The sequence below is a fragment of the Panthera leo genome, chromosome F3, assembly GCF_018350215.1.
Source record: "Panthera leo isolate Ple1 chromosome F3, P.leo_Ple1_pat1.1, whole genome shotgun sequence".
Classification (NCBI taxonomy): domain Eukaryota; kingdom Metazoa; phylum Chordata; class Mammalia; order Carnivora; family Felidae; genus Panthera; species Panthera leo.
In genome coordinates this window covers 14,994,575-15,007,854 of record NC_056696.1, presented here as the reverse complement: position 1 = coordinate 15,007,854, position 13,280 = coordinate 14,994,575, and the positions used below count along the sequence as shown (strand labels likewise).

At 36.2% G+C, this 13,280-nt stretch overlaps 1 protein-coding gene across 17 annotated transcripts in view; it reads right to left on the bottom strand.

Annotated features, from left to right (window-relative positions):
• The window catches only part of DNM3 (dynamin 3), a 571,670-nt gene that overhangs the window by 153,554 nt on the left and 404,836 nt on the right, over window positions 1-13,280 (bottom strand). For all 17 annotated transcript variants that reach the window (XR_006198729.1, XR_006198730.1, XM_042924852.1 and 14 more), the window contains one exon: window positions 6,976-7,085. Coding sequence is in view for 15 of the 17 variants with exons in the window: in XM_042924852.1 (XP_042780786.1) it covers window positions 6,976-7,085 (110 nt within the window). In the remaining 2 variants the exon portion in view is untranslated. The remainder of the gene's footprint in view (window positions 1-6,975; window positions 7,086-13,280) is intronic.

Here is a 13,280-nt window from a genome sequence, read left to right as displayed (position 1 = left end):
GAGTTTTCCATCTACATAAAATATTAAAATACATAAACTTACATGGGAAAGTCCAGTTCAATAAACTCCGTGGAGGGAAAAAAAAGAATGTTTTTATTTTTTAAACTAGGGCTCATCTTGCCTTTGAAATTAGCTTCTTCTCCTCCAGAACAGTCTGGCAACAGATTAAGCAACATTTCCCAACCATTTGCTTTGACTAATACTATTTCCTCTTTGGGATACTCTGTTCAATTTCCTCTCCATCAATTCATGCCAAGACCCAATAGGAGTCACCTGCCATGCTGCTAACTACTGCTTGTGGGACTTCAGTACTAGAATGAAATATGCTTTCATAGATCTGGTTAAATGTTTCCTTACACACTATAACCCATTTGTTTCATGTATAATATTCTTTCAACTAGACTACCTTTTCTTCCTCCCCCCCCTCTTTTTTTTTTACTTCTTCATTGATTCTTAAATTTTCTGTCTTAAGATTAGTGAAAAGTGAGGGGTGCCTGGGTGGCTCAGTCGGTTAAGTGTCCAACCTTGGCTCAGGTCATGATCTTATGGTTCGTGGGTCTGAGCCCTCTGTCAGGCTTTGTGCTGACAGCTCAGAGCCTGAAACCTGCTTCAGATTCTGTATCTCCCTCTTTCTCTGCCCCTCCCCCACTCATGCTCTGTTTCTGTTTCTCAAAAATAAATAAAAATTAAAAAAATTAAAAAAAAGATTAGTGAAAAATGAATGTTGTATGACACTCATTGGTGATTACAAATGTCATGCAAAACAAGATCCATCTTGTATTTCATTTAAAATACCAATACTGACATGTATAGCTGATAATGTGGAAATGCCTAATAAACACTTTGGAGTGAATAAAAGAACAGGTATTTTTTTATTGAGAGATAAACAGGAGAACAGGAGAATAACAGCTGCTTTTCTCTAATTGGTTTGTAAAAACATTCATGTTTGTAAACACAGGGAATTCTTCCAGGTTCACTTTTATCATAATCTTTACTTCTTGAGGGATTCAGAAACATAGTTTTGTGTTTCAATGTAATGGTAATGAAAGGCCATGTCATTTTAACCAAAATGGCAGAATACAAAATTTTAAAACTCTTTCCCACAAGAAATCAAATATTGCTGAAAAACATTATTTTAAGTGCCTAACCTATTTCTGAAATGAAAGAAGTCCTTAAGAGGAAACAAAGACTGTCACTTTTGACGCTAGGTGGTCTCATTTTCAGTAACCAAAAGGCTTGGACTATGGTAGCCCAAAAGAATGGGAAACAAGATCTTGGGATTTATGTGACAGCCAGCACTCTCCAAAGGCCACATTCTCAGAAAAAGAATGGACTGAGAAAAAAAAATCTGTCCATTAGCAAAGATGACAGACAAGTTGTTTTGGCCTGGTCACAGATGAAGAGTGAACTGGAAGATGGCACTAAAGAAATGACCCAAAATGAGGTACAAAGAGACATATATGTATGAAAGAATAGGATAAAGTGGCTTAGTATATGTCTAATAGGTATTTTTGGAATAACAAAAAGGAGCAGAGAAGAGACAAAAGAGAATGATATACAGTTTTTCAAACTTTATGAAAATTATGAATCCTCATTGGGAAACACAACAAATCTCAAGCAGAAGATATAAAGCAAAACACATATAAACACATCATACTGAAACTTCAGTATACCAAAGGCAAAAGGGATATTGAAATCATTCAGTGAGAAAATACAGATTAACTATAAAAAGGAGCAACAGTTAGATTATTTCTTAAAAGCTGAAGCCAGAATACAGGGGGAAAATGACTTCAAAGTTATGAGATAAGAACCATGAATATACAATTTAATATCCAACAGAAGTATTATTCAAAAATGAGAGCAAAATAAAAACATTTTCAGGAAAATAAACACCTGAGAGTTATAAGCAAGTGGCACACACTGAAGGGATTTGTAAAGGATGTACTTTGGCGTGAAGGAGAATGAACCAAAATCAAACGCTAGGATGCAAGAAGAAAAGTGAACAAAGGAATTGACAATTGTGTTAATATATCTAAACAAACATTTCCTATATGAACCAATTTTAAAAAGGTGGTAAGAAAGTAAGATGGAACTCAAATACTAGGTAACAATAATGTGGAAATCAGGAGAGTTAGTGGACTTAAAGAGTTTCAAGATCATTTTGGAAAAAGAGTAGAAAAGACTAACTTCAAACTCAAATAAAAATGAGGTATAAACAAAGAATTAAAATAAAGAATATAACTACTAAGGTAGGCAAGGAGAAAAATAAATTAACCTGAATTTAAAGAAAAAGAAGTCAGGGCGCACTTGGGTGGCTCAGTCAGTTAAGTGACCCACTCTTGATTTTGGCTCAGGTCATGATCTCATGATTTGTGAGTTCAAGCCCTGAGTCATGCTCTGCACTGACAGCACTGAAGTCTGCTTGGGATTCTCTCTCTCTCCCTTTCTCTTTGCTCCTCCTCTGCTCACCCACACACACATGTTCTTTCTCTCTCTCTCTCTCTCTCTCTCTCTCTCTCTCAACAAATAAACTTAAAAAAAATAAAGAAGAAGTCAGGAAAAAAAAGTGGGGAGGGTGGAAAACAAGTATAGAAAAGGCAGGATAAGAGAAAGACTAAAATAAGATGTTCAAATAAATTCAATGAGTCAGTTATAAAGATATAAATGGACTAAATTCACTAGTTAAAAGAAAAAGATCTTACATGAGATTAAAAACAAACAAATACAGATACATGCTAGTATAAGAGAAGACTTAATAAAAATACAAAATGGTTGATGGCAAAAAGGTAAAAAAGATAAACCAAGCTGGGGTGCTTGGGTGGCTCAGTCAGTTAAACATCTGACTTTGTCTCATGTCATGATCCCATGGTTCGTAAGTTCAAGACATGCAATGCAGAGCCTGCCTGGGATCCTCTGTCCCCACATGCTCTCTCACATGCTCTCCCTCTCTCTCAAAAATTGATAAACATTTTTTTCAAAAAAAGGATAAACCAAGAAAATATTAACTAAAATAAAGGTAGTATAGTTATATTAAGAGTAGACAAAATAAATGTTAAGGCAAATAGCACTGTTAGGAATAAAGAGGGTTGTCACAAAATTATATACATAGTATATATATACAGTATATATACACAATATATATATATATTATATACACATACATACATATATATGTATATATAAAGAGAGAGAGAGAGACATCAGGAAGATAACACAATTCTAAACTTGCAAGAACCACTAACATAGATTGGCCTCAAAATACATAAAACAAAAATTGACAGACTACGAAAATAATCAAGCTCATAATCACAAAGTGAGATTTTTAATACCCCTCTGATAAAGTGAGATTCTTTATGGCTTTCTTTTATCTGTCTCCCTGCCAACACCCTTCTCTGGAACATAATCTACAGTGTACCATCTTTTTTGTCTATTTTATTTGCAATGTATTTTAAGTACATAGAAAAGTACCTGGCACATAATGGCTGCCAAATATAAACTTGCTGAGTGTTTTAATTAATATGAAAAAAAGATAGTAACTATAGAGATTGAATAATGTAATTAACAAGCATAATCCAGTAGACTCTCATGGAACCCCACACTCCCAAATCAATACATTCTTCTCAAGCACACATGGAATATTTATGAAAATTCACCATGTGCTAACTGTATTCTCTGACCACAATACAATTAAGTTAGAAATCAACAACGGCAAACCAATAAAAGTCTATGCACTATAAAATGTAAACATATTTCTAAATGATTCAGAGAAGAAATCATAAAGAAGAAACAGAAGATTGAAGAAAACAGAACTTAATGATAATAAAAAATATTATACCACAAAATTTGTGGTAAGCAGCTAAAGACTACCTAGAGGAAGATCTATAGATTTACATACATATATAAGAAAAAGAAAGGACAAAAATTGATGAGCTACACATCTAAATTAAGAAGTTAGGAAAAAATACTACAAAATAAACATAAATACAAGGAAGAAAATATTGAAGAAAGGAGCAGAGATTATAGAAATCTCTGTGTATAGAAAAAAATCTATGTGTATAGAAAAAATATACACAATAAAGGATCAAAAGAGTCAAAAGCTGCTTCTTTGAAAAAGTAAAAGTCTGGCGAGAATGATCATGTTAAAAAAGACTTAATATTAGAAGTAAAAAGGGGTCAAATTTCAGATACAGCAGAAATTTGAAAAAATAGAACCTTAAGAAATACTTGAGGCTAATGGACTGAAAAATGAACAGAATGGATGATTTGCTAGGAAAAATACAGTTTGTCCAAACTGACCCATGATAAAAATAGAAAACCTAACAAACCCATAAGTATTAAATACGTTAAATCACTAGTTTAAAGCTTACTTACCAAAACTGTCCACTAGGCCCTGATGATTTTATGGGCGAGTTCTACCACATAATCCATTAACAGTTAATCCCTATCTTATACAGAATGTTCCTAAGAACAATGAGAACTTCATCCCACTTCAATTACAAAGCTAACACAAACTTGATATGAAACCAGGCAGGGACAGCACAAAAAAGGACATTTACAGGCCAATATCACTTATAACCATAGTTGCAAATGCTAGCAAACAAGCCAGGAACATATCATAAAGAACACTACTTCGTGATTTAGCTAGTTTAATCTCAGGAGATCAGGATGGTTTTTTTTAAAAAAAAATTTTTTTTTTAACGTTTTATTTATTTTTGAGACAGGGAGAGACAGAGCATGAACAGGGGAGGGTCAGAGAGAGGGAGACACAGAATCCGAAGTAGGCTCCAGGCTCCGAGCTGTCAGCACAGAGCCCGACGCGGGGCTCGAACTCACGGACTGCGAGATCATGACCTGAGCCAAAGTCGGCCGCTTAACCGACTGAGCCACCCAGGCGCCCCTAGAATGGTTTAAGTATATTAGAAGGCCTATTAGTATATTTCATTACATGAACAGATAAAGAAGAAAATCATACAATCTCTGTAGAGACAGAAAAAGCGCTTGATAAAATTCAACATCCATTCATGATAAAAACAGAAACAGAAACCAAAACCTTAGCGACTAGGAACCCAAGGGGTCTTCTTTACCTGATATCAGTTACCTATCAGAAAGTACTTAATTATAAAATTATGAAATAACTTTCCCTAAAATACGAAACAAACCAAGGATGCCCAATTGTATTCAACATTGTACTGGAGGTCCTGGCCAGTACAAAACTAATTGAAAATAATCAAGATTTCAGGCCATAAGACAACAGCAAATATGCCTGTAGATGGGACATCCTCGTACTCACAGAGGTCTCTGAGAAGTGGTTGAAGAATTTAATACCTTCCAAGAACCCTAGGATTCCAGAATACCCAGAATTTTAGAGGTCCAGAGTTATCTTATTTTGGTGTCTTTTGCTCTCTTTAAAATATAAGTTGCATTTCATCTAAAAAAGCTACTCTACCGTTGTCTGATTTTTTTTTTTTTAATTTTGTACCAAGCCCTTTTATAACCTGCACTTTCCAGGTTGATGAAGACCTCAAATTGACCTCCTATATAGTAGTCACACTTCGACTCTGCATCCAGGCAGGAAGGCCGAGCACTTCTGTAAAGATTCCTTCAGGACCTCCCAGCTACCCACTGTGAGCAAAGTATGTAAACAGTACTGTTTGGCCCTAGTATGAGGACACCCTACTGCTCTCTCCAGGAAATCTTTTTATTCTTTATCATCACAGTGTTTTTTTTCATAAGCTACTCTCAAATAATACTAGGTCTTTAAAAACTCCCATCTCAGTATTTGGTAGGGGAGTTATATTTAATTTTCTTTCCCCTTGATCCTTTAAATGACTAGCTCTTGTGGTTTTTCTAGGTATTTTTGTATAATGAGTCACTCTGAGCAACTGACTGGGAATGTAGGAAGAAGACTTCTTTTGCTATTTTAATGTACTGTGTGATTGACCCTGGGACGGTCATTGAACCCAATCAAGGAACTTCATTCATTGCTAAATAAAGATAAAAGGCCTGAAGAGATAGGTTAAAATTAGACCCTGCCACCTAATGACTCAGTCTCTTAATAACTGACTCATAGAAATTAATTAGCTTTTTCCTATAACATTGCCATTTGGAAAAGATCTCCTTGTTATCCTTGTCTCATTGTAGCCCTTTTACATCTCTCTATTCCATCCTCTGTTACCTCTCCATTTGTTTATATTTAATTTTACTGCTTAACTTCAGTGAGTAACCGTGGCACTCCATGATAATCAGCCCCAAATTAAGTTTCGATGTTGTAGGTGAGTGGCAGTAAAAAACAACAATAATAAGACACAAGTGGAAGGAAAAGTGGATTTAGACACAGTAGTCCTACTTCAGTTTTAAGCTTTCTCATATACTAATTTTATGATCTCAAGAAAGTCAGTTAACCTCTCTGAACTACAGTTCTACTTTATGAAATGGTAACCACACTACTCTATATTTCTACCTTATAAGAAACTGTTTTTAAAAAAATCAAACAATGAACATGCACAGTGCTTTGAAAAACTGGGAAGTACTACATATCTGTATTTACATTAAGTGAATCATTCTATTCACCAATGCAAAAATGCCCTCCCAAAATATATAAGGTCTTGAGTAATATCCATCCATGCTGGACAGACACTATCAAAAGTTTTAACTGAGTAATTTGCAAGTATGTATGCAATAAATTGAGGACAAGAAAGACTTTAAAATAATAAAATGTACTTTAAGAATGAAAGCAGCATGATTTGGGTGCCTGCTGGAAGAACAGGGAATACTTGAAGATCCTTCTTATTCTAAGTTTTAATCCTGTGAACCCATAACCTATGGTGAAAGCTAAACACACAAAATAAAAGGAAAACTAAAGAGTTAACAAGTTCCCAGGTGGGTCCAAAGGAACTCTTGTAAACATGGTCTCTAGGTGACACAGAAATTCAAGTAAAAAAAAATCTGAAGACAGAAGCTGCTTCATTTTCTTACCTTTGTTCTGTATTAAAAAGTGCAAAGATGTGCTTGCTAGACATAAAGCTTTTTTCCACATCCCGAACTTTCAGGTTGTCCAAGGGAAGCATATACTTCTTTTCTTTTTCCTATTGAGAGAGAAAGAGATGGAGAGAGAATTGGCTTTAATAAAAGATCCTGAAGGCTGCCAAGGGCAACTCATCACCTGAGTTGTCCAACATTTGATTACAATATTTTGATACCAGCTACCAAGGAATAAAAGCTATCTGAGAAAAGAGACTCCAATGATTCTCAACACACGGGTTGCAAGGATGAGGGGAGGAAAAGCGTGGAGGAAGGAAGGCCTCAGTGATAGAGAGAACACATGGTCCTCCACCCTTTCTTCCTCATGTGGGTCCCCTTAGATGTTTTAAAATGTTAGTTTGATATTAAGAATTTAGCCATCTGTTAATATTTAGCAAAAATGTTCTGGTCCTAATTCAATGAGAAATGCCAGATGGATTTCATTTCATATTTTATTTGCAGCCTAAGCAGTTTTGATAGCCAGTGCTGGCAGGGACGGGAAGCACAGGACCCCAGTATGAAATACCCCCTATAAACTAGATAAAGCACAGCAAAATATTTCCTTCATTTGGGTCTACAATAAAATGTGGGTCCAGAAAAAAGTGATTCCATTAAATTGTTGACCTCTTTGAGAAACGAAAGAACCCATTAGAAGTAAACTGATATTAACTAGAATAAATTCTCTTTTAAAATTAACAATTCTTTAGGAAGAAAATGGACATTGGGTGGGGAGGAAGGTCTGCAAATGGGGCCAAACTGGTCTTAGTGAAACATACTGGATGCTAAAGAATTATGAGAAACATTTACATTTAGGGATTGGCCCAGGGGCAATATTATCATATGTATAAATGCCTAATGATCAGTCTAGGAGGAGAGAGCCAAACACTCAGCTGAAGAAACCTAGTCAATACCTATTACCAGGGGTATTCTAGCACAGTCCTTGTTCAACAGTAGCCCTGTGTATGGCCCCAGCCTATATCTCTTGTGCTGGTCCTAAGAAAAAGCAGGACTAGACTCCAAAGGAGGGAAGCATAGAGACTTACTCACAACTTTTAATAAACAACTATTAACTGTATTTCCTGTCGAAAAGTATATGTGCTGTACAAACATGTTTGACATAAGTCTTTTGGTTCCTACAGCACTAGGCTCTGTAGTGTGGAGAAGAACTCTGTGTGTGTGTGTGTCTGTTTGTGTGTATGTGTGTGTGTGTGTGTGTGTGTGTGTGCTTGCACATGCTCTCTAGCCAGCTTGTGGTAGCCATGTTGTCTGCAGACCCCACAGAGAGTTATTGCCAGGAGAATCAGCTTTGCCACTCATTACTCTCAAATTAATTAGAGAAAATCTGGGCAGAACACATCAGATTAGTGAGGCAGAGAGAAATAGATGACTAAATCAGTTGAAGGAAGCTCGTTGGAGAACAAAATGGCTGTCCTGGCAGACAATGTCATGTCTTCAAAGAAGATCAAAAAAACATAAAAGAAACTAAATGGAAGTGAGAGAAGCCTAAGAATAAACATGAAAAAGCAAAGCGCTGAAAGAAAATTCCAACATATCTTGTACAAAAATTAATAATATTTCAGCAAACACAAGTATATTCTAAATAGCAAAATACATAATTTAAGTTACTGAAGTATCATAGTTGAGTCTAACTTCTTTGAAACACTTGTCAGACTATTTTAGGATAGAATTCTAACAGGCAAGATCACAGATTGAATGAAAAGCTATCCAATGCATAATCAAATGAAAATGCTTGAAACCCAGGGAACATTTTTTTATTGGATGTTTTTCAATGCCCTAAATTTAAGCAGCTGGACTTTTTTAACGCACCATCCTATTCAACCTTTTGAAATGATGGATTCGCCTTTTAATGGGAAATCTGCATTTCACTGTAAAGAAGGAACACAATGTCCTTGGCGTGTTTTCTATAGAAGTAGGCTCCCTTTCATATTGCGTTCTTTAGCCTATAGTGAAGACCAAAAATCCAGCAAGTTTACGTCAGACATTAAATGCTGGAGAAATACACACATATGCAGACAGGGGAACATGAAAAATGTAGCTTCATTTCCAAAATACTAAGTGTCATTTATCCATGGTTTTTGAGGACATATTGCTAAATTATTTCATAATCAAGAGTTTTAAGATGGACAAAGGGAGATGAAAAAGAAGATTCAGACTGATTTGTTCAATTAAAGTTGTAAGTCAAGTGAAGAACTACAGCCATGAAAAACTCTCTCTCATGAATATTTCTAAAATTCTTGGTGCTCTGGGGAAAGAATGATGTTCTGTTAAAAGAACATCTTTAATACGAAGCAGCTAAAACAAACAAAAGGAATTGAGGGGGAGAAAGAATAAACAGAATTATAATTTCCAAAATACAGTGAGTCTTAGCACTGTGAGTGCCAAAATACAGTGAGTCTTAGCACTTAGCCTAATTGAGACATTGGCTACGTAATCTTTGTTAGTTCTATTAAACTGTCTAATAATACACAGCAATATGGTAGCCACCAGTTACAGGTCACTGTCGAACACTTTAAATGTAGCTAGTTAAATTGGGATATGCTCTAAGCATTAAACACATGCCACATTTCAAAGACTTAGTGTGAGAAAAAGAATGTAAATGATCTCATCAATATTTTTTTAATGTTTATTTACTTATTTTGAAAGAGAGAGAGAGAAAGAGAGAGCGCGCACATGCATCCAGAGGAGGGGCAGAGAGAGAGAATTCCAAGCATTCGATCCCACGAACCATGAGATCATGATCTGAGCCAAAATCAAGAGTCAGATGTTCAGCTGACTAAGCCACCCCAGATGCCCCCTCAGCAATGTTCATACTGGTATATGTTGGGGCGGCTGGCTTAGTTGATAGAACATGGCTGGCTCAGTCGATAGAGCATGCGAATCTTGGTCTCAGGGCTGTAAGTTTAAGCTCCACTTGGGGTGTAGAGACTGCTTAAAAATATATTGATTATATGTTGAAATGATAATACTTTGAATATATTAGGGCAAATAAAATATTATTAAATGCAATTTTATCTGTTTATTTTTAGTGTTTTGCATATGGCTGCTAGACTATTTAAAATGATATATGTGGCTAATATTAACTTTCTATTGATGGCATTGAGCCCCATATACTTATCATCACTTTCCTTCCTCTCATCCACCCAATTTTTCTCCTCTAACCTCCCTGGTTCTGCCATTAGGTATATTTTTCATTCTCCCCATCACCCAATCTGAAACCTCACTATCATTTCTGACATATTGTTTTCCTTCACCCCCTTTATTACATCAAGACTATGTTGCATTCTGTTTGAAGCATTTGTCAGAGCTCCACTTATATGACATTCCCATCACATTAGTCCAGGTCTCCGACATTTCACAAGCATGTGGTTTTACATGGTCTCCTATCCAGTCCCCTTGCTTTCTAATTCCTCAAATATCACCAATTTTATAAAACTACTCTGTCTAATTCATTACAGTCCTTCCAAATGCTCACATCTCTCTATCATTTATGGGAGAAAATCCATGAAACTCCTTAACGTGACATTGGTCATTTTTGTCACATGAAACACCTACAAATTGGTCCAATCCTGATTTGTGAATATTTCTTTTATGCTTCCATAAAAGTCTCCATTTCAACCAAACACACCTTTGTCAACAGTCTTTTCCCAACTTGAGATACACTTTCAACTTCTCCCAAACACATCAGTTTATTATTTAGAGTCAAGTTCAAGTTCAACGTTCTGCGCAAAAAGTTTTCCAAAGTTTATGACTATCTCTTTCTCACTCCCCAACCTCTCTCCTTTCAATTCATATAATAGGTATTGCTTATTCTATTCATCTTGGGTTTTTTGTTTCTTTTTTTAAATGTGTACTCAGACGCCCAGCTAGCTCAGTCGGTAGAGCATGAGACTCTTAAATGTGTACTCATTTTTCAGAGAGAGCATGAGCAGAGGAGCGGCAAAGAGAGAGGGGCAGAGGATCCAAAGCAGGCTCTGAATTGACAGCAGTGAGCGCGCTGTGGGGCTTGAACTCATGAACCATGAGATCATGAACTGAGTCAAAGTCGGACACTCAACTGACTGAGCCACCCAGGTGCCCTCTACTCATTTTGAGTTATATGTTATATAAGGTATGCTCATCTTATAAATGCATATTACATAAGAAATCTGTGTGAAGGTTATTCATTTGGAATTTGGAACGTTCAATCAATTCTATTGTTCAAGTAGGTTACGTTTACAAAGAAAAATAAAAAGCAGAAAATGTTTTGCAACATTTGTAAATAAGATGTAATTTGATACTTTAAACATTTTATCTTAATAGACATTTTTGGAGGAAGCACCTGTAAAATTTTAGAGAAAGGTTTTTCCCATGGAGAGTCAGAAAGAAACTTCTGCAAAAAAAGCTTTAGAAGCTGATGTCACTAATTCAACATACATTTTTTTCCTTTTTAAACATGGTAACTTTTCTCTCCTCCATACAAAATGGTTACCAGCACTACTTGTATGGGAGGCATCCGGGAATTCTTTGTTCAAAGAGGGGACATGAGAGACGATGTGTTTTTTCCTTGCAGTAACTTGACAAGTATTAGAAGAAGGAGAAATAAGACAGACCCCCAAAAGGATGCATTAAATATGTGAAAAAGTGTTGTATGAGGTGGAAATAACTGAACTGTGAGCTGTGAGTGGTAAAAGGCAGATGAATTAAGGTAGAAGGAGGTGGTAATTATATGATGGCTACATGATATGTTCACTGGCCTTGAAAGGAAATGAAAGGATCGATGAGGGACAGATGGGGCCATTGATGGGGATCTAGCTGGCAGAGCACCGCCAATATAACTCGGTTGCTAGAAGGAGCTACAGTGGGTATGAGGAGAAGGTTGGGCATGGGGAGGAATATCTCCTGAGGATGCACAGCATTACAAAGTCTTTATACACTGGTGGTTTATATGTAGGGAGTTTCATAACTTGGGGAATCTTTGTGTAGCCTTGGGTTGACGAACTACCTTGAATCTTATTTGTACATACATTTTCTCACTAGCAAGGCAACAAAATATTCAAGGATAAGACAACGACTTCTTCATTTGTATGCATTACAGTGCCTAGTAGAGTGTTGGCCATTGAAATTTATACACATATTATAAATACTTGTTGAATTAACTCGAAAATGTCTGATAACCAAAGCCAAATGTTGAGTAAAATATGTGATAGTCACATATATTTGAGAATCAAATAAAAATTCTGTGGGAAAGAAAAAAACCTGTAAAAGATGCTTGACTGATTGGCACTGCTTTTCTTTCCTTTTTTTAATGTTTATTTATTTTGAGAGAGAGAACATGCATGGGTACAAGCAGGGGAGGGGCAGAGAGAGAGGGAGAGAGAGAATCCTAAGCAGGTTCCGTGCTCTCAGTGCAGAGCCCGACATGGAGCTTGAACTCATGAAGCATAAGATCATGACCTGAGTCAGACGCTTACCTGACTGAGCCACCCAGGTACCCCAGCACTGCTTTCAATCATTAAATGTTTACAAAGTTTAGATTGATTGCCACGTTTTTTACTCTCTCTGCCTCTGCTTGTATGGCTGCTACCTGTTAGGAATGTCTTCTTCTCTGCAAGAAGGCACATATTCGTGGCCTTGAAATTTATGTCAAGTGCCATCTCTTCCACGAAGCCTACCCTGATTATGGTATGTCATACATGTCTTTTTCTGAGAGTGCCCACATTTTCCATGATTTTTGTCCTAGGCTACATAGGATGCCGTTTCTTATTTATGCTCAGATGCCTCTTCAAATAAGTTGGACACTCCTTGAGGGCAAGGTTTATGTTAAAATCCTTTTGTGTTTACACTTAATAGTAACACACTGCTGCATATACACGTGCTGTTTAATACACTTTTGACTTAAGGATGCAGCAGAAACAAAATGCCAACATGATGAAATTCTACAACTATGTTGTATGTATACTGTTTTGCTACCGTGTCTACCTATTATGTCTACTAATGTCGATACTATTATGTTAAAAATTAAACAGATGTGATATTAAACACTTATTTTTAATGGCTGAAAGATTGATTTTGAATGAATTTGCTATAGCATATAAGGTGAAGCTTTACTAACCTAGACCAGGCCAGAATGTTTATAAACAGGGAAACTAAGGACATTATCCTGGGTTTGGGGGTGGGTACCTGGGCCAAGAAAAATATGATGCTCCCGTAAATTAATGCTAACCTTTCATCCTTTGAGTAACTTACACAAGAGTCATGTA